General features: G+C 35.7%; 1 protein-coding gene across 7 annotated transcripts in view; it reads left to right on the top strand.

Annotated features, from left to right (window-relative positions):
• RAP1GDS1 (Rap1 GTPase-GDP dissociation stimulator 1) overlaps window positions 1-21,000 on the top strand; it is a 153,655-nt gene that overhangs the window by 111,184 nt on the left and 21,471 nt on the right. For all 7 annotated transcript variants that reach the window (XM_024736033.1, XM_024736031.1, XM_024736030.1 and 4 more), the window contains 5 exons: window positions 874-1,002; window positions 8,310-8,435; window positions 18,000-18,143; window positions 18,934-19,065; window positions 20,259-20,393. In XM_024736033.1, the coding sequence (XP_024591801.1) occupies window positions 874-1,002; window positions 8,310-8,435; window positions 18,000-18,143; window positions 18,934-19,065; window positions 20,259-20,393 (666 nt within the window). The remainder of the gene's footprint in view (window positions 1-873; window positions 1,003-8,309; window positions 8,436-17,999; window positions 18,144-18,933; window positions 19,066-20,258; window positions 20,394-21,000) is intronic.

Below are 21,000 nucleotides of genomic sequence, written 5' to 3'. Positions count from 1 at the left end.
TTTGCATAGGCATGTGAGTGTTTGTCTTTCTTCTTAGCTTATTCTAAGAGGCAGTACTTCTGGTTTTCATTTTGATTTATTTACCTTCAACTCTACTGCTATAGGTATTCGATTATCATTGTTCATGAAGAGCCATTGTGGAAATCCAAGGCATATTAAGTACTTTAAAACCAATTAGTTTCTTAGAAAATGAAGGCAAGCAATGATGACAAAGCCATATTGACCTCATTCTCTTTACCTCTAAGATGATTGTCACTGTTATTAAATAAAACTTTGAAAAGAAAAATATTTTAAGTAACCAGATTTTTTTTTCCTTGTTAAAACTACTTTCCTTCCTAACAGTCATCAAAGGCTGCAAATAAACAATAACCTGTGTGTGTTACATACTTTTCATTCTTTATTATGGAGCAACTATTTTTAAGGGATTCTAAGATTTTTTTTGTCTTAATCTTTATTAAAATTGCTTTTTTTCTTACGCTTTTCATATACTCTGTGACTTCCTGTAATGCAAATGTTACTTTGTCTAACCTCTTAACTTAAAAACCAGTGGTAGTATTTAATTATTTATACATTTTAAAACCTCCTCTGTATAGATATAAGATCATGTTTTTTAAAAAAATTAGTGATTTGACATCTTATTTGAATTATTTTCATTTCTAAGTGTCTTTTAATCATTGAAAAGTTTTAAAATTCAACTCTTCTGAACTAATGTCTTAAACATTTTCAAGGCAGTTATATGGGTGGACTTAATCTTGCTTTACTCTAATTGAAGTAGTGTTGAGTTTGCAATAGAGAGAATAAGAGGTGTTTTCTTCTTACTAATGTCCATTTAATACATAAACATTTTTTTGTGTTTTTTTTTTTTTTTTACAGATTCCCTTCAAGCTCAGCTTATCAACATGGGTGTTATTCCTACCTTAGTTAAATTACTGGGCATCCACTGCCAAAATGCAGCTCTTACAGAAATGTGTCTTGTTGCATTTGGCAATTTAGCAGAACTTGGTAAGTCCTAGCCATGAGTCAAAAATGTAATTAACTTATTAATGTACTTATAATAAATTTTCCTTTAGAGGTTAACCTGGGAATCTGTTTATATTAGTTTTTTTTTTTTTGAAGCATTGTAGATACATTGTTTCAATGTTAAAGAGTGTAGATCCAATTACACCTTAGGATTGTATTGTTTATAATTGGAGCCAGTTTGCTTTCCTAATTGCTTTATGTATTAAGGTTTAAAGTATATACTTGTATACTATTTAATGAGATTGAATATTTAAAATGATCTCCACTTGACTTTAGTATTCTTAACGTGATGGTCTTAAAATCAAGTATTGTATTTCCAGGGCAAAAATAAGGACCTCATAATTTATTATGTTTTGTATGAACTATTTGCTTATCAGGTGAAAAGGAATCTAGCAGACTAAGGTTCTTCCCTCTCTTTTTACAAAATCCAAAAAAATAATAGAGAACTTTTTCATCAGAATATGTTTGTAACAGAATTTGAAAAAAATATGAGAAATCCTTGAAAATCAGAAGGTGGGCAGAAACAAACCAGTGCTGGCAACACAGTCCTCCCTCCCTAACAGAGGGAGGACTGATGACCCCAGCGCCGCCATCTCTTTTCCCTGTTTTATTTTTCTCTATATCATGTATATTACCCTTTCTTCTTTTCTCTCCTCCCTCCCCATAATTCTTGATAGAAAGTTACAACTCCTGGTCTAAATCTACCCCACAACCATGTTCATAATAAATTGTTCATCATGGGGACAGTGAAAGCAAATGATGTTTCATCAAATGAATAAATCAATTCTATTAATATCCCCATTTTATAAATAAATAAACAGAAGCACCAGGACTCTAACCTTGGTTTTTCTAACTGAAAGCTCATCTCCTTGCACACTCACATTAAAATCTTGATTTCAGTACTTTACTTTTGCTTTGACTTCAAGTTAAGGGAATAGGGATTATTTATCAGAGTTAATTTTTAGAAGTCATTTTTATTCAGTGGGTCATCTCCTGGCATTTGTGAATGTTTCTTGTCTTCTCTTCTGCTTTTTTCTTTTTCATACTGTCTCATTATTTCCATCATTCAGGTAAGGCCAAGAATGAAAGAACGTTCATTTACTGTTTTACAAGTTAGTTTCCATTATTAAAATGGAATGTAGGAGTTTGTGTTCAGTATACTTTGTAGAATTAAAACAAAGTATGTTATAATCCCTGATAATGTCATAACCTTCGTAACAGAGACAGACACCAGTTAATATGAGTTATCTGTGTTAAGGTGTCGGGATTTGTTTGGGAAATTGTAGAGACCACCTCGATTCTGCATACAGGGAGACCTGGGTCTGTATTAAAAGATGGATATGCACCCAATTTAGTTTGGCCCAATTCCATACTCTGGTCCCAGCTGTTACTGCCCTTACCCCATATGGAGAAAGAAAGTATAAAAGAGAAATACTTCTTCATTTACTAAGACTTCTAGAGTATATATCATGAGTCTGTTATGCCCATGTAATAGCTAAGATATACATCAACACTGAAATAAAACACGTATGCCCAGGATACATGTTTTCTCTTTTCAGTGTGGGCTTTATTGCCCGTGAGTTAGCGAATCACCTAGTATTATTTTATGGACACAGGTAAAGATCAAGATCATATCACACACTTCTGAGTATGGCATATCATTAAATGCTAGAGTTACTTTTTGTCAAAATTTCTTAATAAAAATGTTAAATAGCAGAAATTTGTGTGGTTTTGCTCACTAAAGATATAAAGACAAAATATAAAATAATTAAACAATTGCAAACTATTTCATAATTGGGGGCCGAAAAGGAATGTGCAGCTCTATCTTTTTATTCTTTCAGTCCTAGTTTATGTGCACATATAATTTTTCTATATTCACAATTATAGCATTAATCCAATTTTAAAGTTTGCACATTTATTTAACATTATAGATTAAGCAGAATGGGATTCTTTCCCCTTTTTATTTGGCTCCACAATCTTTTATAAATAAAATTGTCTGCTTAAAATATTAGTATTTGGGGGGTTAGAGATGTTAGAATGAGAATCTGCACTTACTTTCACTCTCTTCTGGAAACCAACTAAAACTGCAATAGATTCTTTTTTAAATGCAAAACCATCAAGGAAAAGAAAGCGGGGTTGGTGGGGGGACCAAGTAAAGAGGTTAACACAGAAACTTTAGAGCCTGGAAAGAAAAGCAAGCAGTAACTCACTTAGCAAAACTTTGAAATCTAAATCCTGAATTGGAAAACCAAGAACTAACCAGTTTGCTGTTTGGAATCTTCAAAAAGTTTAGGATTTGGTGGCATCAAGATTTCTAAACCTTCTTTCCCTTCCTACACTGTGGTAACTAGCCCTTCCTATCTAAGCAGAAGACTGTGTTTACTCTCTGGAGAGACTAAAAATAGAGGGTTTGTACACTGGGGACATCAGACTAAATGAAGTAAGAGGTACCAGAGTACCATTCTGAACACAGTTAAGTGAAGGTAGGTATGCTTAATGGTCCCATTTGTCCTTTAGAACATGGACTTAAAGATGCTTATGTTGGAGTTTCTCTACAAAAGAGCCATCTGACCTACAGGGAATCTTCAGTCAACGAGGCCACTCATAGATTGGCATTGACATATACACTAATATGTATAAAATAGGTAACTAGGGCTTCCCTGGTGGCGCAGTGGTTGAGAGTCCACCTGCCAATGCAGGGGACACGGGTTCATGCCCCGGTCTGGGAAGATCCCACATGCCGTGGAGCAGCTGGGCCCGTGAGCCATGGCCGTTGAGCCTGCACGTCCAGAGCCTGTACTCCGCAGTGGGTGAGGCCACAACAGTGAGAGGCCCGCGTACTGCCAAAAAATAAATAAATAAATAAAAATAGGTAACTAATAAGAACCTGCTGTGTAATATATAAATTAAATAAATAAAATAAGGCCACTCCTACTCATAGATCCTAATCAGTTTTTAGATCCCAGTTAATCAGTGGCAGACAAGCAGAGAGGTGACAACAGCCTGTAAATGGAAGATAAATAAACAAAAAGAGGTAACTCGGAGGAAATAGAAACTATGCAGCTTGGGGGTGGGGGATACTCAAACATGCTCAGATAAATGAGAAAAATGCTGTAATCATGAAACTAACAGGATGCTATTTTTAAAGAAAAGGAACAAATGAAAAAGCTAGAACATTAAAAACAATAGCTAAAATGAAAGACAATAAAATGTATGGAGAAATATTTATAGATATAAAGCAAAAAACAAGGATATGGAAAGTAGAAGCGAAAATATAGATAGAGGATCAAACGAAGAGTTCTAGAAAGAGGTAAATAGGAGGAAATGGCCAAATAACTCAAGTACCACAAAACTAAAGTATATATTTCTCCAGATTGGAAGAATCTGTCAAATGCCTAGCCTAGCAGATGAAAATTAGGCCCCCAGACCATGGCACATCAATGTGAAGTTTTAGAATAATGGGGACAAAGAGAATCTTTTACAGACTTCCAGAGAGAGGGGAAAAAGTTACATAAAAAAGATGGTGAATCAGTAGACGTCAGATGTATCAAAACAACACTGATAACCAGAAGAAAATGGAATATTGTCTTCAAAAATTTGAGTAAAAATTATTTCCAATATAGAATTCTATATGCAAACCATCAGTCAAGTCTGAGGTTACAATAAGGACATTGTCAAACATGAATGTCTCAAAATTGGTGTCCTACATCTTTCCTGGAAGCCACTGGAAGATGTGTCCCACCAAAACAAGGGATATAAATAATAAGACTACATAGGAATCAGGAAACAAGAGATACAACAGGAAAATAGGAGTTCCTAGTATTATGGTGACATGAGAGCCCCAAATGGCCTATTTTCAAAGAGCAACCAGTCCAGATTGGGGAAATTCTTTACGAGATGAAATTGATTGAGCACCTAAAGTGAACGAGCTTATTAAGAGAAAACTAGACAACTGACAGAGTGTGGAGTTGAACTAATGTAAGTACATTGAAAACTAAGTAAATGAGAAAAAAAAATTTCCTGGGAAATAAAAGTAATTCCAGGGCAAATGAAATAGTGTATCATTGAAACACTAATTATTGAAATAACCAAAATTACAGTATAATTACAGTGAGAAGATGGAGGGTATTGTGGAGACAAGAAGAAAAGAAAGCTAGTGCTTCATCTTTCATAGTGGGAAGTCAATCAAAACTTAATATAAATACGTTATTTAAAGATTTGGAGGTAAATACCAGTGAATTAGCTAAAAGAGCTTTATGTGCTTATTTTTGAAGAAGAAATGGGCAAGGGGGACTCGATTCTGCCGGTAGTGTAAGTATTAGGACTAACTCTTTAAACTCATATATAATTTTGATTAAAAAAAAAAAAACCCTTAGGAAATAAGCCTTCTTGCTAAAGGTCTGTTAAGGATCCATGGCATTTAATCCAAATATAATGTCCAAGTCATAATTCACACTATCTTTTCTCTGTATCCACCTGTACAGGATAAGTACAGGTTTTTTTCGTTAATTCCTATGTTAATCATAGTGCCTTGTTTCTTTGTGCTGGCGAATGACCTGAATTACTTAGCAGCAGTGATTTGGTTTCAGTTTAATAAGTAGAAGAATAAAATATGGATTGGAAAAAAGAGTGCTAGAACTATTACTTTTTGAAAAGAATAATAGCACATAACTAGATAAATGATGTCTGTCTATTTCACCTGTGATTTTATGTTTCATTTTATTTGAAGAATTGTCTGAAACAGAGGAGTAACCACCAGCGTTAAGGAGTTAAATCATTCCTATTTAAATCAAACTAACCTCCTTTTAGGGTAAGGTGGGCTGATGTTTGTAAACTATGATTTCTGAGGGTTTAGGTAGCTTATCAGAAAGGACACTTCACCCATACTCCTTTTTTTGTGGCACTAAGGAATCCTTACAAGTCTTGGAGTGGATTCTCATCATTTTGGCATAGATGTGGTACATGTGCCAAAAGCAGTGTAACAGTAGAGTGAATCAAAACTGTATTAAGCCATATAAAATTTTATGTTTCTCCATTTTGTTTTAAAGTTGAATTTGTAATATTTTTTATTTGACATTGGCAGAGATTTACCAGAGACTAGAGAGCAGAATATCGCTCTTACATTCATTTACTTGTTCTTTCAGTCACACATTCATGCAATCAATAAATTTCTTTTGAACACCTGCTCTCTACTGGGCACTATACTGTACACTGTATTTATGATAGTTAAAATACTATACACTGTCCGTGCCCTCAAAGAGCTTATGGTTTAGTGGGTGAGATGGAAATTTATTTTTTTAATGAATTTACAAATAAATAAGCATATAATTTTAAACTATAATTGCTAGTATGAGAAAGTAATTGAACAGGGTGAGGAACTAATTTAAATGACAGGCATAGACTCTAGGTGGGAAAGAGCATTTTCAGACAGTCAAAATTTCAAAATATTTATCTCCTATACACAGTACGTAGAAGCTTTCTCAGGAAGCTGCTGGAGGATGCCTCCACCAAAACTAAAATGTGAAGGTGAAAGGACATAGATAATAGAGTATCTGATACAGGAGGGAGAAGAAAGCATCCATCAAGGTAATGAAAAAGAAATTCCAGGATGTCAGCTGTGCCCCACAAACATGGAGAGCAACCAATCTAGGTTGGATTTTGTCAGAATTCTCTGAAAGAAACTTCTAGATAAATTGATAGGATATCTGATGCAGCAAAAGAAACTGAGAAGAGACTTGGAGAGAAATGGAATGGATTCTGGTTGTATTTTGGAGGTAGACTGATAGACCTTGGTTATTCTTTGGCTCTACAGTTGAGTGAGAACAGTGAGCAGTGACCCCCAGGTTTCTGCCTGCATGGCAGATGGCTAGGTGGCATGTTCCTTCACTAAATTATGGAAGTCTGGAGGAAGAACAGATTTCAAGGGAGTATCAGAAGTCCACTTTAGACATGGAGTTTGGATGCTAGAGAGAGATTCAAATGGAGACGTCAAATGGCCAGTTAAATAAATAGCCTGGAGTCCAGAAGAGGGCTAGAGATATGATTATATAAGCATCAACATATAGGTGCTGTTTTATGCTATGGAAGAAGTTAGATTGCCTAGGGTGAGAGTAAGGCTCAAAAAGGTGAGAAGGCAAAGGATCAAGTCCCAAGGAACCACAATAGAATGTATAGAGGTCTGGTGCAGGAGGAGGAGCCAGCAAGGGAGACCGCAGAATGGAGAGGTGGGCCAAACTAGTCTGAGCTGGGTTTAGGAATGCATGTGAGTTGAGAAAGTAAAGACAGTGTATGTAGACAATGCTGTCAAGAAACTTGTTTTTGAAAGGGAACAGATTGGATGGTAGTGAATAAAAGTGGTGTAAAGGGAAGGTGTTTGTTTTTAATATTGCTATTTTTCTGTGAGAAATATTAAAGCACATTTAAACGGTGAGGATGAGGCTCTAGAGTGAGAGGCTGGAGACGGTGAAGAGGCAAGAGGGAACGAGGAATTGGCCTTTGATAGAAAAACTTGTTAGGGGCTTGCCTGGTGGCGCAGTGGTTAAGAATCCAACTGCCAATGCAGGGGACACGGGTTCAAGCCCTGGTCCGGGAAGATCCCACATGCTGCAGAGCAACTAAGCCCGTGCGCCACAATTACTGAGCCTGCGCTCTGGAGCCCACAAGCCACAACTGTTGAGCCCACGTGCCACAGCTACTGAAGCCTGCACGCCTAGAGCCCCTGCTCTGCAACAAGAGAAGACACTGCAATGAGAAGCCCGCGCACCGTAACGAAGAGTAGCCCCTGCTCACCGCAACTAGAGAAAGCTGCACGCAGCAAGGAAGACCCAAGGCAGCCAAAAATAAAATAAATTTTAAAAATAAATAAATTAGAAAGGCATGTCAAGAAGAATGCAAAAGTATACCACTGTATTGGTGTAAAGACAAGTCACCTTTAATTCAGCCATGTAAAATGCAGTCTGTTATGAGTAATTTTTCTTCTTTGACTAAAAGCCTTGAAACTATGAATTTATAACAGTAATTTTACTGTTGCTATGATTACCTATATGTTATGCTAGTGAACATTTATTTTATAGCCTTGAATAAAATTGGGCCAGAACATTTTCTTTAAAGACTTAGATGTTTTTCCTCTGCAGGGGCATTTAAAAAAATGGTTTTGATTGTTCCTGTATTTGAAGAGTGTTTGTACTTATCAGTAATGGTAAAAATGACCAAATATTGAAGGTAATAGAAAACAATTTCTGGGCTTAATTTTGTTTGCTTACTCTAAATTTCCCTCTTGTTTTTTGCAGAGTCAAGTAAAGAACAGTTTGCCAGTACAAACATTGCTGAAGAGCTGGTAAAACTCTTCAAGAAACAAATAGACCATGATAAGAGGGAAATGGTGTTTGAGGTTCTTGCTCCATTGGCAGAAAACGGTGAGAAAATAAATGCATCTCTTGATTTTTGATCATGTAGGCTTTTTCCAGTTTTTTCTAATATTATTTCATTGCCAGCTATTTAACTCAAAATTCATTTTTTTTATTAATGATGTGATAAGTTTTATTTTGGGTATCTCTAACTTCAGCTACATTATCTACTGCATAACTATATCTACATTGGCCAAAGCTACTTTCCAAATTTCTTTGATTTTATAATCTTGGCAAAGATGGTTCCGTAGCTTACACATTCTTATGCCAGTCTGGAAAAGGCAGCCAATAGGCTGAACTCCACTTATGTACCCTTGCAGGGCAAAAAGGTCATAAAAGTTGGAGTACCAGGCCTACCAACAGTGTGAACACTGGTAAACTATTCCTGTCTTTGAGCAAAAAATCTTAAGGGATACACTCTAGGAATAAGAGGGAACCAGAGTAAGCAAACCATCCCATATAAATAATTTTTCAAATACAGTGTCTAGCACACAATCAAAGAGGACCAGACACATGAGGAGACAAGACATTGTAAGCAAGAATCAGCACAAAGAACAGGCAACAGCAGCAAATCTCCAGATACTGGAGTTATTAGACATTGACTCAAAACAGGTATGCTTATTATGTTCAGAGAGTTAAAAACAAGCTTAAATTTTTTAGAAGGAAACTAGAAACTATAAAAAGTGGAATGAATAGCAGATTTGAAAAAGAAGCAATTGGAAATTCCTGAATTGAAAAATACAACCAAAATTAAGAACCTAATAGGGCTTCTCTGGTGCTGCAGTGGTTGAGAGTCCACCTGGGGACATGGGTTCGTGCCCCGGTCCAGGAAGATCCCACATGCCGCGGAGCGGCTAGGCCTGTGAGCCATGGCTGCTGAGCCTGTGCGTCTGGAGCCTGTGCTCCGCAATGGGAGAGGCCACAACAGTGAGAGGCCCGTGTACCGCAAAAAAAAAATTAAGAACCTAATAGATGAGTTTAACAGCAGATTAAATATAGTTGAATTAGAGAACCAGTGAACTGGAAGATAGAATGAAAGAAAATCCAGAATGAAATATAGAGAAATAAAAGACCCAATATACATGAGAGAGAATAAGAGGTACAGAGTATAAAGTGAGAGGGTCTCATATACATTTTTTGGAGTCCCAGAAGGAGGGCAGATGGGAGGGCAGAAGTTTGAAGAAATTTTGTCAGAACCCTTACCAGAAATTACGAAAGATATCAAAGATTCAAGAAGCCCAATGAATTTAAAACATGATAAAAAGAAATACACATTTCAATACATCATATTGAAATTGCAAAAAAAAAAAGACAAAAGTTTTAAAAGTAGCCAAGAAAAATATAGATTACCTTAAAAGAGGCAAAAGTTTGACAGCTAACTTCTCGACAGTATCAATGAAAGCCAGATGACAAACATCTTCTGTGTGCCGAAATAAATTCAATCTAAAATTCTAAACCCAATGAAAATACCCATCAAAACTGAAAGCAAAATGAAGATATTTTCAGGTTAGAAACTGCAAAAGTTCACCACCAATATACCCTTACTAAAGGAAATTATAAAGGATGTTTGTTAGAAAAAAGGAAAATGATTCCAAAAACAAAAGGAAACTGACTCCAGAAGGAAGGTTATAGGTACAAGGGAGGAGAAGGAAGCAAAATAACCCAGTAAATATGTGTGTAGACTCATGAACATTGAATGTATAAAATAATAAAAATAATTCACTGTGCAGTTTAAAATGTATATGTGTATAATCTAAAGTACACCACAGAATGAGTGTATAAATCGGGAGGGAGGTAAAAGTAGTTAAAGAGTCCCAGACCCTTGTACGACAGGGAGGAAAGTACTATTAGATTCTGGTGAATAAATGATTTCAAATTTTAAGGTGAACTAAAATAATTTTTAAAACCAGTGTGTAACTACCAAACTAATGGAAGGATTTATGGAAAGATTTTTTTGTTTTAATACCCCATAAATACTAATTAACAGAAGAGCAGAGAGAAAAGGGAACATGGAACAGGGGGTAAAAATAGGGCAGAAAAAATATGCTAGATTTATGACACAGTATTTCATTAATTACATTAAATGTATGTGACCTGAATGCTTTAGTTAAAAGACTAATCGTTAACTGATTTTTAAAAAACCAGCTTTTTTTAAACAAGCAACGCTTCTTAAGTATGAGGAGATTTAAAAGGTTGAGATTAAAAAGATTGGAAAAAATATACCATTCAAACCTAAAAAAGGCTGAGGTAGTCATATTAATATCAGATAAAAGAGACTTTAATATTAAAAGACTTGGTAGAGATAAAGAAAGTGACTTTATCATGATAAAAGGTCCAATTCTTGGAAGCTATAAAAATGTACATTATGTCAAAAGATATGAAGCAAAAATATTCAGGGGCTTCCCTGGTGGCGCAGTGGTTGAGAGTCCGCCTGCCGATGCAGGGGACACGGGTTCGTGCCCCGGTCTGGGAAGATCCCACATACTGCCTAGCGGCTGGGCCTGTGAGCCATGGCCGCTGAGCCTGCGCGTCCGGAGCCTGTGCTCCGCAACGGGGGGGAGAGGCCACAACAGTGAGAGGCCCGCATACCGCAAAAAAAAAAATATTCAGAACTATGAGGCGCCCTAAATATCCACAAAAATCATTATAGAACAAACATTAAAAAATAGGAATATAGAAAATGTGGGCAACATGATTAAGAAAATTGATTTAATGGACATTTTGGAACACTGCACCCCGCTTCAGAGCCCTTTCTTTTCAAGTACATATGAAACATTTAAAACATGTATACTGATGGAAAAAATATCAAAGGATTGCAATCTTAGAGTATGTTCTCTGATCTAAGTGAATTACAATAGTAACTAATAATAAAAATAACTAGGAAATCCCCATTTGTTTAGATATTAAGAAATACACTTCAGATACCTTGGAGGTCAAAGAAGAATCATGAAGAAAATTAGAGCATTTTTCTAATAATGAAAATGAGAACACTATCTCAAATCTTGTGTGTTGCAGGTAAAGCCACACTTAGAGGGATTTTTTTTTTTTCACTTTAAATGAATATAATAGAAAAGGAAAAAGCTAACATCAGTGAGCTCAGTATTAATCTCAGGAATTGAGAGAGGGAAAACATAAATGAAACCCAAAGAAATTACAATAGAAGGAAGGAAATACAGGAACTGAAATTAATAAAATAGAATATATGTAATGCAATATAAGCATATACTTGCCTATGTTGAGTCTGAAAAGACATCATAAAACTGGTAAATCCCTAGTAGGATTAATCAGGAAAAAAAGAGAGAGAAAGCACAAATAACCAAAATCAAGAAAACAGATCTCACTACAGATCTTACAGCTATTCGGAGAATGTTATGAAAATTTGATGCCAATACATTTTCAAGTATGGGTGATATAGAATAGAAAAGCTGAGTAATCTTATCTTAATTTTTTTCCAGAATAGGAAAAGCAGATATACTCACCAATATATTTTGTGAAGCTAATAAAATACCAACAAAGACAATACAAGAATAAAAATTAAAGGCCAGTCTCACCATGAGCATAGATCCAAAATTCCCATAAAATTTAGCAAACAAAATCCAATAATATATTTAAAAACTAATCATCATACCAAATTGGATTTATTCTAGAAATATAAAGTAGTTTAGTATTCCAAATGCAATCAATATAATTCATCACATTAAAACTTAATAAAGGCGGGCTTCCCTGGTGGCGCAGTGGTTGAGAGTCCGCCTGCTGATGCAGGGGACACGGGTTCGTGCCCGGTTCCGGGAAGATCCCACGTGCCGCGGAGCGGCTGGGCCCATGAGCCATGGTTGCTGGGCCTGCGCGTCCGGAGCCTGTGCTGCGCAGCGGGAGAGGCCACAGCAGTGAGAGGCCCACGTACCGCAAAAAAAAAAAAAGAATATAGATTAATTTTTAAAATTAGAATTTGGTTGGGTTGCCAGGCAAGACAAAGAAAAACATCCAAAAACCAAAGCATTGTATTTTTACATACCAGCAAAAACAGAAAACATATTTTTAAAAATACACTGTTTACTATAGTATAAAAAGTGAAATATTTAAGGGAATTCCCTGGCAGTCCAGTGGTTAGAACTCCTTGCTTCCACTGCCAGGGACCTGGGTTTGACCCTTAGTCACGGAACTAAGATCCTGCAAGCAGTGCAGCGTGGCGGAAAAAAAAAAAAAAGGAATACTTAAGAATGGACTAATAAAAGATGTGTAATCTAAACAAGGTCTCTCTCCTTGTAGCCTTCTTCCTTAGCCCTTCCCCACCACTGTCTTCCTCAGGCACACCATTTACCAGAGGATTCGACTTTAATGCATGTAATAGATGTGTTTGTGTATGCTTATGTGAAATTGTATTGATATAGTTTCATGAATGTATCTGTTTATAATTTACACAAGTGACATTTTTCTATAAGTTTCCTTGCATTCTTAACTTTTGTTGCTCAACAATATGTTTTAAGAGTTATGCATAACATTCTGTTATATAAGCCTACTTCACTTTAATTATTTATTCTATTTATTCTTAGTTGTCAACAACCCTCATATCCAGCAAACACTGGATTTCATTGTTCATTTCTTCTTTGCTAGTTGTTCGAAAAGCAAGTGTTTCATTTGATTGAACTTACAAATGGAGAGATGACCCATAGTCATTATCCCAGACAGCATTCCAATTCTGCAGAAACCAATACTGACCCAGACAAAGAAATTATTGAAGCCATTGGGTAAAACACATAGATCTGTGTGCCATTTCTTTATGAAGATACCACATTTTGGATTTCTCTTTTTGTGAAATCTAGAGGTTGTGTTGCAATTTCAAGAAGAGGGTGGGACTGTATGAGACAATGACAGTCTTTTAACAGATACAGTTTTGGTGTTATTCTTTTTTTTTTTTTTGCGGTACGCGGGTCTCTCACTGATGTGGCCTCTCCCGTTGCGGAGCACAGGCTCCGGACGCGCAGACCTAGCGGCCATGGCTCACGGGCCTATCCGCTCCATGGCATGTGAGATCTTCCCGGACCGGGGCACGAACCTGTGTCCCCTGCATTGGTAGGCAGACTCTCAACCACTGTGCCACCAGGGAAGCCCATTTTGGTGTTATTCTTTTTAAAAAAACTTTTCCTGTTTAAGCAATAAATGGTTAGAATTGTTACTTTTTAATGTCATCTTGGAAATACCATCAAATGAAATTTGAAAAAAAAAAATAAATAAAAGATGTGTAAGGAAACTGTAGAAAGTCATCAAGAGAAATTAAAATCTAAATAAGTGCAAAGCTATATCACTTCCATATATTGGAAACCTCGATTTTGTAATGGTCTTATATCTCACCATATTGATGTGAAGACTTATGGCAGTTCTCATCAAAATCCCAAAGACCAAGAGTAGCCAAGATACTGTGAAAGAGACTAAGGTAGCAGAACTGATTTTATTGCATAACAATAATAAAACTTCATTCTGATAAAACTGTAGTATTTAAAAGACAATGTGGTATTGGTTCAAAGATGGACAAGAAGACCAGTGGAACAGGATAGCCCAGAAACAAATGAATGCATTAGTAGATGTTTATTTTACTAAGAAAAATAGGTGTCACTGCAAAACTATATTGAAAGGACAATCTTTTTAATAAACAGTGCTGGGAATAGAAAAAACAACCGTTGGAGACACTCATACAATCCCACTTAATACTATTTTTATTCTTTAAATTTTTAAAAATTTTAATTTATTTTTGGCTGCGTTGGGTCTTCATTGCTGCGCATGGGTTTTCTCTAGTTGTAACGAGTGGGGGCTACTCTTCATCGTGGTGTGCGGGCTTCTCATTGTGGTGGCTTCTCTTGTTGTGGAGCATGGACTCTAGGTGCGCAGGCTCAGTTGTGGCTCATGGGCTCTAGAGCGCAGGCTCAGTAGTTGTGGTGCATGGGCTTAGTTGCTCAGCAGCATGTGGGATCCTCCCGGACCAGGGATTGAACCTGTGTCCCCTGCATTGGCATGTGGATTCTTTACCACTGCACCACCAGGGAAGTCCCAATACTATTTTTTAAATTTCATTTCAGATAGATTATTGACCTGAATGTAAAAGTTGAAACAAGAAAGTTTATCTTAAAATATGAGATAGGAAAATATCATCACAGCCTTGGAGTACAGAAAGTTTTCTTAAGTCACAAAAAGCTGTAACTATAAAGGAAAAATTTATAAATTTTGTTATTTTAAAAGGAAAAACTTTTATTCCTCAAAGGACACCATTAAGAGTGAAAAGCATGACAGTAGATGAGAATTTATTTACAACACATGTATATAGAAAAGCTCTCTCAAATCATTAAGAAAAATGTAGAAAACCCAGTGGGAAAATGTGCAAATGATTTAAGAAGGCAAAAGATAAAATCCAAGTGGCTAATAAACACATGAAAATATGCTCAACTCATTAAAAATCAGGAACTCCAAAATAAAACCACAATAAAATACCACTGTATACTCACCGGAAAGTGATAATACCAAGTGTCGATGAAGGTGTGGAACAGTGGAAATTCATTAAGTGCTGATGGGAGTGTAAATTGGTACAATTTGGAGAACAGTATCTACTGAGTTGGAGATATGCCTTCCCTGTGAGCCAACAATTCCGCTGTTAGGTGTATACCCAGAAATGGGTACATGTGCACCAGGAGCCATTACAAGAATGTTCATAACAGCATTATTTATAATAATAAATGGAAATAACTCATATCCATTAACGGTAGAATAAATAAATTATGGTATATCCATATTATGGAAAAATACACAGTTTTGAAAGAATGAAGACAGCTATAACCAATAGTGTAGATGAATCTTATAAACATATTAAAAGGAAAAAGCCAACACTGAAAAATACATATTTTACGATTCCATTTATATGAAGTTACAAAAAAGCTAAAATTAACTATAGTTTTTAGGAATGATTATTTGGTGAAACTATAAAAGTATGGATGTGATTACCTTAAAAAGCATGGTGATTTGAAAGGGAGGGATAAGTGATAGAAAAAAGTAAAGCACAGAGGGGCTTCCAGGGTTGTTGGCAATGAATTTCTTGATCTAGGTGATAGTTACACAGTTATTTACTTAGTAATAATAATTGATTAAGAGTAACGTATATTTTATGCACTCTGTGGCATTTGTGGGCTTTTTTCACCACTTAGAAAAGATTTTCAAATATACATTTATACAGATATACCTGTACATATATATGATACATGTATGTACATATATGTACGTATATATGCAAACGGTGGTGATAAAGATAGATGTCCTTGGGCAGAATGGTATTGATCAATGTGTGCTGGGCTGTCTGCTTTGGCAGAATGCCTCATTAATCCTTTTTAATAAGGCAATTTAAGCCTCCCACATATATATGTGATTACAGTTAAACTGTTGAGAGGAAAGGTCTGTAAACTTTAATCCTGACACATTTTAAATCTTCTGAATGCCTTAGATCTTATTCTTCAGGAAGAAATTTATTTTTCCTCTCATTTGGTGGTTTGGCCAAATAGGAAATTTTCATTGTGACCTTCAGTCAGTTTTATGCCAGAGAATGACCTGTACCCTTCCTTGCAATATTTCAAAATAACAGTGTTTTTCTCTCTTATTTGTTTTGTCCTCCACTATTTTCACTTGTGTTTTATAACTGTGCTGTGGATTGAATGATACTTTTGAAAACTTGTTTCTGGACTAGCCTTAGCATATCATCCTGGGTTTTCCTTGTATGCAAAGGAGAGTGATTCCAACATTTAAACTGGGATTTGTATAATTCAAGGTTTTTTGTATTTTTAAGGCTTTTTCATTGTGGCTTTCAATTCTAGTCGCCACACATTTCTACTTCTGTCATTCTGTAACCAAGGAAACTCCCTATTTTCAGCATGGCACAGTGCAAGTATACCTTTTAAAAAAATATTACAGGTTGAATATTCTGTGTATTCTGAAATAATATGCTAAAGAATATCAGCGATCCTAGTGATAAAAAAAGCCAAACTTTTACATATTAAAATTGTCTGAAAGAACAAGTCTTAAGTATGAAAACAGTCTTTCCAAATAAAAAAGTTTCTTCCAAATAAAAAACTTGAACGGCCATTGCTGTAGATATGTGCATATACAGCTTAGGGAAACTGAAGACTAAAATAAAATCCAACTAGAAAATAAAATTTAAAAAATTTATGTGTAACAAGTGTATTTCTGAGGTCAGTTGATCAGCATTTATCTTAAGCAGTATCAAATATACCCAAAATATTTAAGTAGGCCAATTTAGGTTAAAACACAAAGATGAATGAGATATATTGGGGGAGACAGATACGGATGCAAATATAAAATCTTCAACGAAGTAAGTTCTATAATGAAAGAATATTTAAGATATTAGTGGTGCAAACAATATCGATTTGATAGGCTCACAGAGTTTGCTATGAAGATAATTTTTAAAAATATAATTGGTATGTAAATTCTGTCTCTAAAATTCCTTAGTTTGTTAGTTATCCATTAGAAAACTTGAAAGTTATTTGTTTCTTTCAACTTTTATTGTGAAAAATTTAAAACCTATTCAGGGGCTTCCCTGGTGGTGCAGTGGTTAAGGATCCGCCTGCCAATGCAGGGGACACGGGTTTGAGCCCTGGTCCAGGAAGATCCCACATGCTGTGGAGCAACTAAGCCCGTGCACCACAACTAGTGAGCCTGCGCTCTAGAGCCCATGACCCACAACTACTGAGCCCACGTGCCACAACTACTGAAGCCCACGTGCCTAGAACCCGTGCTCCGCAGCAAGAGAAGCTACCGCAATGAGAAGCCCGTGCACCACAACGAAGAGTGGCTCCCGCTCACCACAACTACAGAAAGCCTGCACACAGCAAGGAAGACCCAACGCAGCCAAAAATAAATAAATAAATAAATGTATTTTTAAAAAAAACCAACCTATTCAGATGTAGAGAGATTATAGTATAATGAACCACCATGTACCCATCACCCAAGAAAGCTTCAAATTAATGAAAACCTGAAAAGCTTTTTAAAAACATGAGTTTCAGGTTCAGAAAGTTACAAATTAATTAACTGCCCTAGAAAAATAACATCTGTACAAATATGAATCCAAATGTACATACCTGTGATATACTTTGAAATTTACTAGTACCTCTTTTTAGTATCTTTGTATTCAAGCTCCATTAGTGAATGTGTTTTAACTTTGTTATGTGTGTGTTATTTTAAACAGTGTACAGTATTTTATAGTATTGCCTTTTAAATGTGAGCATAATATCTAGAATAACAGTAGAATGATATTTCTTACCTTCAGTGCTGAGAATCAATTTGTTTAGTTGCTGCCAGACATTGTGAAAAGTGACATCATATCAAATAGAAATGAAATAAAGCTTCTGTGTATTTAAGCTGCACTGTCAGATACGCCCTTTAGAATCTCAAATCTTCAGAGGTGTGTTATCTAAATCATGCACTTTTTTGGGTTTTTTATAATTCTTTACATTAAATTCCTTATACCAGAATTCCTATTTCATCTCAAATTTTGGTTATTTTGTTCACATTATTCTTTAGATGCTATTAAGCTACAGCTGGTTGAAGCAGGCCTGGTGGAATGTCTACTAGAGATTGTTCAGCAGAAAGTGGATAGTGACAAAGAGGAGGATATTGCTGAGCTCAAAACCGCTTCAGATCTAATGGTTTTATTACTTCTTGGAGGTGAGTTGTAATTTATGCCAACGAAAGAACATGACTGTCAGATATTTAAAAATTTATCGTCTCTTTTATAAATACTATATTAGGCATTTTCTCATTTTCCTGTCACATTTAATCCTGTTGATGTGATGATTTTGAAACCTTAAATACATCTTCCAGTATTTAAAGAGCTGTCATATAGAAGAGACAGCTGTGGCACCAAAGGACTAAAAGCGAGATGGCTACTTGGGACTTAGACTAGAAAAATTCTAAGCCCTTTTGTCCAGTCTCTGCTAAAAGTTTATTAGAAAAAGAGTCATTACTGGGACTTCCCTGGTGGTGCACTGGTTAAGAATCCACCTGCCAATGCAGGGGACACGGGTTCGAGCCCTGGTCCAGGAAGATCCCACATGCCGCGGAGCAACTAAGCCCATGAGCCACAACTACTGATCCTGCGCTTTGCAGCCTGTGAGCCACAACTACTGAGCCCACGTGCCACAACTACTGAAGCCCGTGCGCCTAGAGCCCATGCTCTGCAACAAGAAGGCACCGCAATGAGAAGCCCGTGCACCGCAACGAAGAGTAGTCCCCACTCACCACAACTAGAGAAAGCCTGCGCGCAGCAACGAAGACCCAACGCAGCCAAAAATAAATAAATTTATAAATTTATTTCAGAAATAGAGTCATTACTTTTTCCTTTGTGAATTATAGATTATGAAGTATCAATATGTGATTTCCCAATTGGGTATTCAGTTAAGAATAGGGATATGTTACTTCTAAGTATTTTCCTCTTACCTGTTGCATTTACCTCTAGATGAATCCATGCAGAAATTATTTGAAGGAGGAAAAGGTAATGTGTTTCAAAGGGTACTGTCTTGGATTCCATCAAATAACCACCAGCTACAGCTTGCTGGAGCGTTGGCAATTGCAAATTTTGCCAGAAATGGTAAGCATATGAGTTCATCCTTATTAAATCAGACCTTCTGTATTTTTAAATTTTGCTTTGCCATAACGTATACTAAACCGAAAACAGTTCAGAAGCGTGTGCAGTATCTGTGTGTAATACTACCTTAATTTTTCAGAAATCTGAAATACTAATATTGACTTTCCCAACAAATTACATATTTTATGCAATTCAACTAAGTTCTAATAGTTTAAAGGTCATGAACAGTGATTATGAAGTCTTTCTTTTGAGTACTGTGTACTTCAGAGATGAATAAACTTGAGTCCCATTCTAATAAACATCTGATCTGGGAGGATATACTTTTTTGCTTGGTGATTTTATTTTGGATTTAAAAATCTGAGTATTCATTATTGTGCCTCATTTATAGTGTTACGCCTATAAAATCTAAGCATGGGTGATCCTCTGGTTTAAGATAGAATATTTACTTAAATAAAATTTCAGAGGCACCAGACCTCCATGTATATTTCTGAAGGCTGACACTTCTGCTATTCCCTCTAGAAACTTATACTGTGTCTAGGAAATACAAGTTATTTTTGTTTTTAATTTGATTTTATTTGAGTATTAACTCTTGTTATAGCATGTTATAATAGATGACTTATTCCATTTTTCCTTCCTTCCTTTTGGGGACCATCATTAACTCCTTAATGATGAAATTAAGACTGGCAAAATATTGATAATTATTGAAGCTAAATGGGGGGTAAATAGTAGTTCATTATAATATTCTCTCTGCTTTATAAATGTTTCAGAAATTCTGTCTTTAAAAAATAATTTAAATATCAGCCATGATGACAAAATGTAGAGTACTATCACTGTAACGTTCGCAGAACGCTGGCGTACTTCACTATAAATGGAAACTATTGGAGGACATTTTAAGCATGTGTTTTCTACTTACTCATCTTCTGAGATATTATCAGGAACTCAGCTAGAGACTTTTTTGGCCAGTTTTTTAAATTTTGGCCAGTTTTAAAAATTTTATCTATTTTGAGAATCTTATAATCGGACTTCTCAGTCAGTAAACAAAAAAATCTGTAAATCTGTTGTAAGAAGGAGATGGAATTCATTTTATTTTCCTATAGCTCCATTTTCCCTAATGTAGATAATGGGCAGGCATCAGTTTTACAAAATATTTATAGATATTTGTAAAGAGGGAAAAAATGTTTTTTGTTGTTATTTAGATGGAAATTGTATCCATATGGTAGACAATGGAATTGTAGAAAAACTTATGGATTTACTGGACAGACATGTAGAAGATGGAAACGTAACTGTGCAGCACGCGGCACTAAGTGCCCTCAGAAACCTAGCCATTCCAGGTAAGACTTAAGAATGGGAGCCAATGAGATTTATTCTAAAAGTCATCTATGAGATGGGGTGCTTTGAGACAGTTGTATCAGTAGCCTCTTTATTAGCTCAAATGCTTTTATCTCGTTCTCAGTGCAGTCCAATATTTTTATCTATTATTTAAATGAAATTCGTGGTTTCAGTCATAGAAACTGCTCTGAAACAACATCAAAGCCAAGGTCAATAGCTCAGAAAGCAATAGTGCCTACTGTACAGCACAGGGAACTCTACTCAATATTCTGTACTGACCTCTATGGGCAAAGAATCTAAAAGAGAGTAGATATATGTATATGTACAACTGATTCACTTTTCTGTAAGCAGAAACTAACACAACATTTTAAATCAACTATACTCCAATAAAAATTAATTAAAAAAAAAAAAAGAATGGGAGCCAACTGTGTAAGAGATAAAGATCTGTCATTTGGGGAAGATACTTATGTGATTTGTGGACCTGCCCTGACCAAGAAAAGAAAAATAGTCTTCAGATTGCTTACATTTTTCTTACTAATAAATGGAGATCATATGTTAAAGAAGTTTTCTGAGACTATACAAGCATAATCTTCCTTTTTCAGATTATTC

Source organism: Neophocaena asiaeorientalis, unplaced genomic scaffold, assembly GCF_003031525.2.
Source record: "Neophocaena asiaeorientalis asiaeorientalis breed wild unplaced genomic scaffold, Neophocaena_asiaeorientalis_V1.1 scaffold7, whole genome shotgun sequence".
Lineage (NCBI taxonomy): Eukaryota > Metazoa > Chordata > Mammalia > Artiodactyla > Phocoenidae > Neophocaena > Neophocaena asiaeorientalis.
The sequence above is the reverse complement of the archived record's forward strand: the minus strand, read 5'-3'. Positions and strand labels throughout refer to the sequence as shown.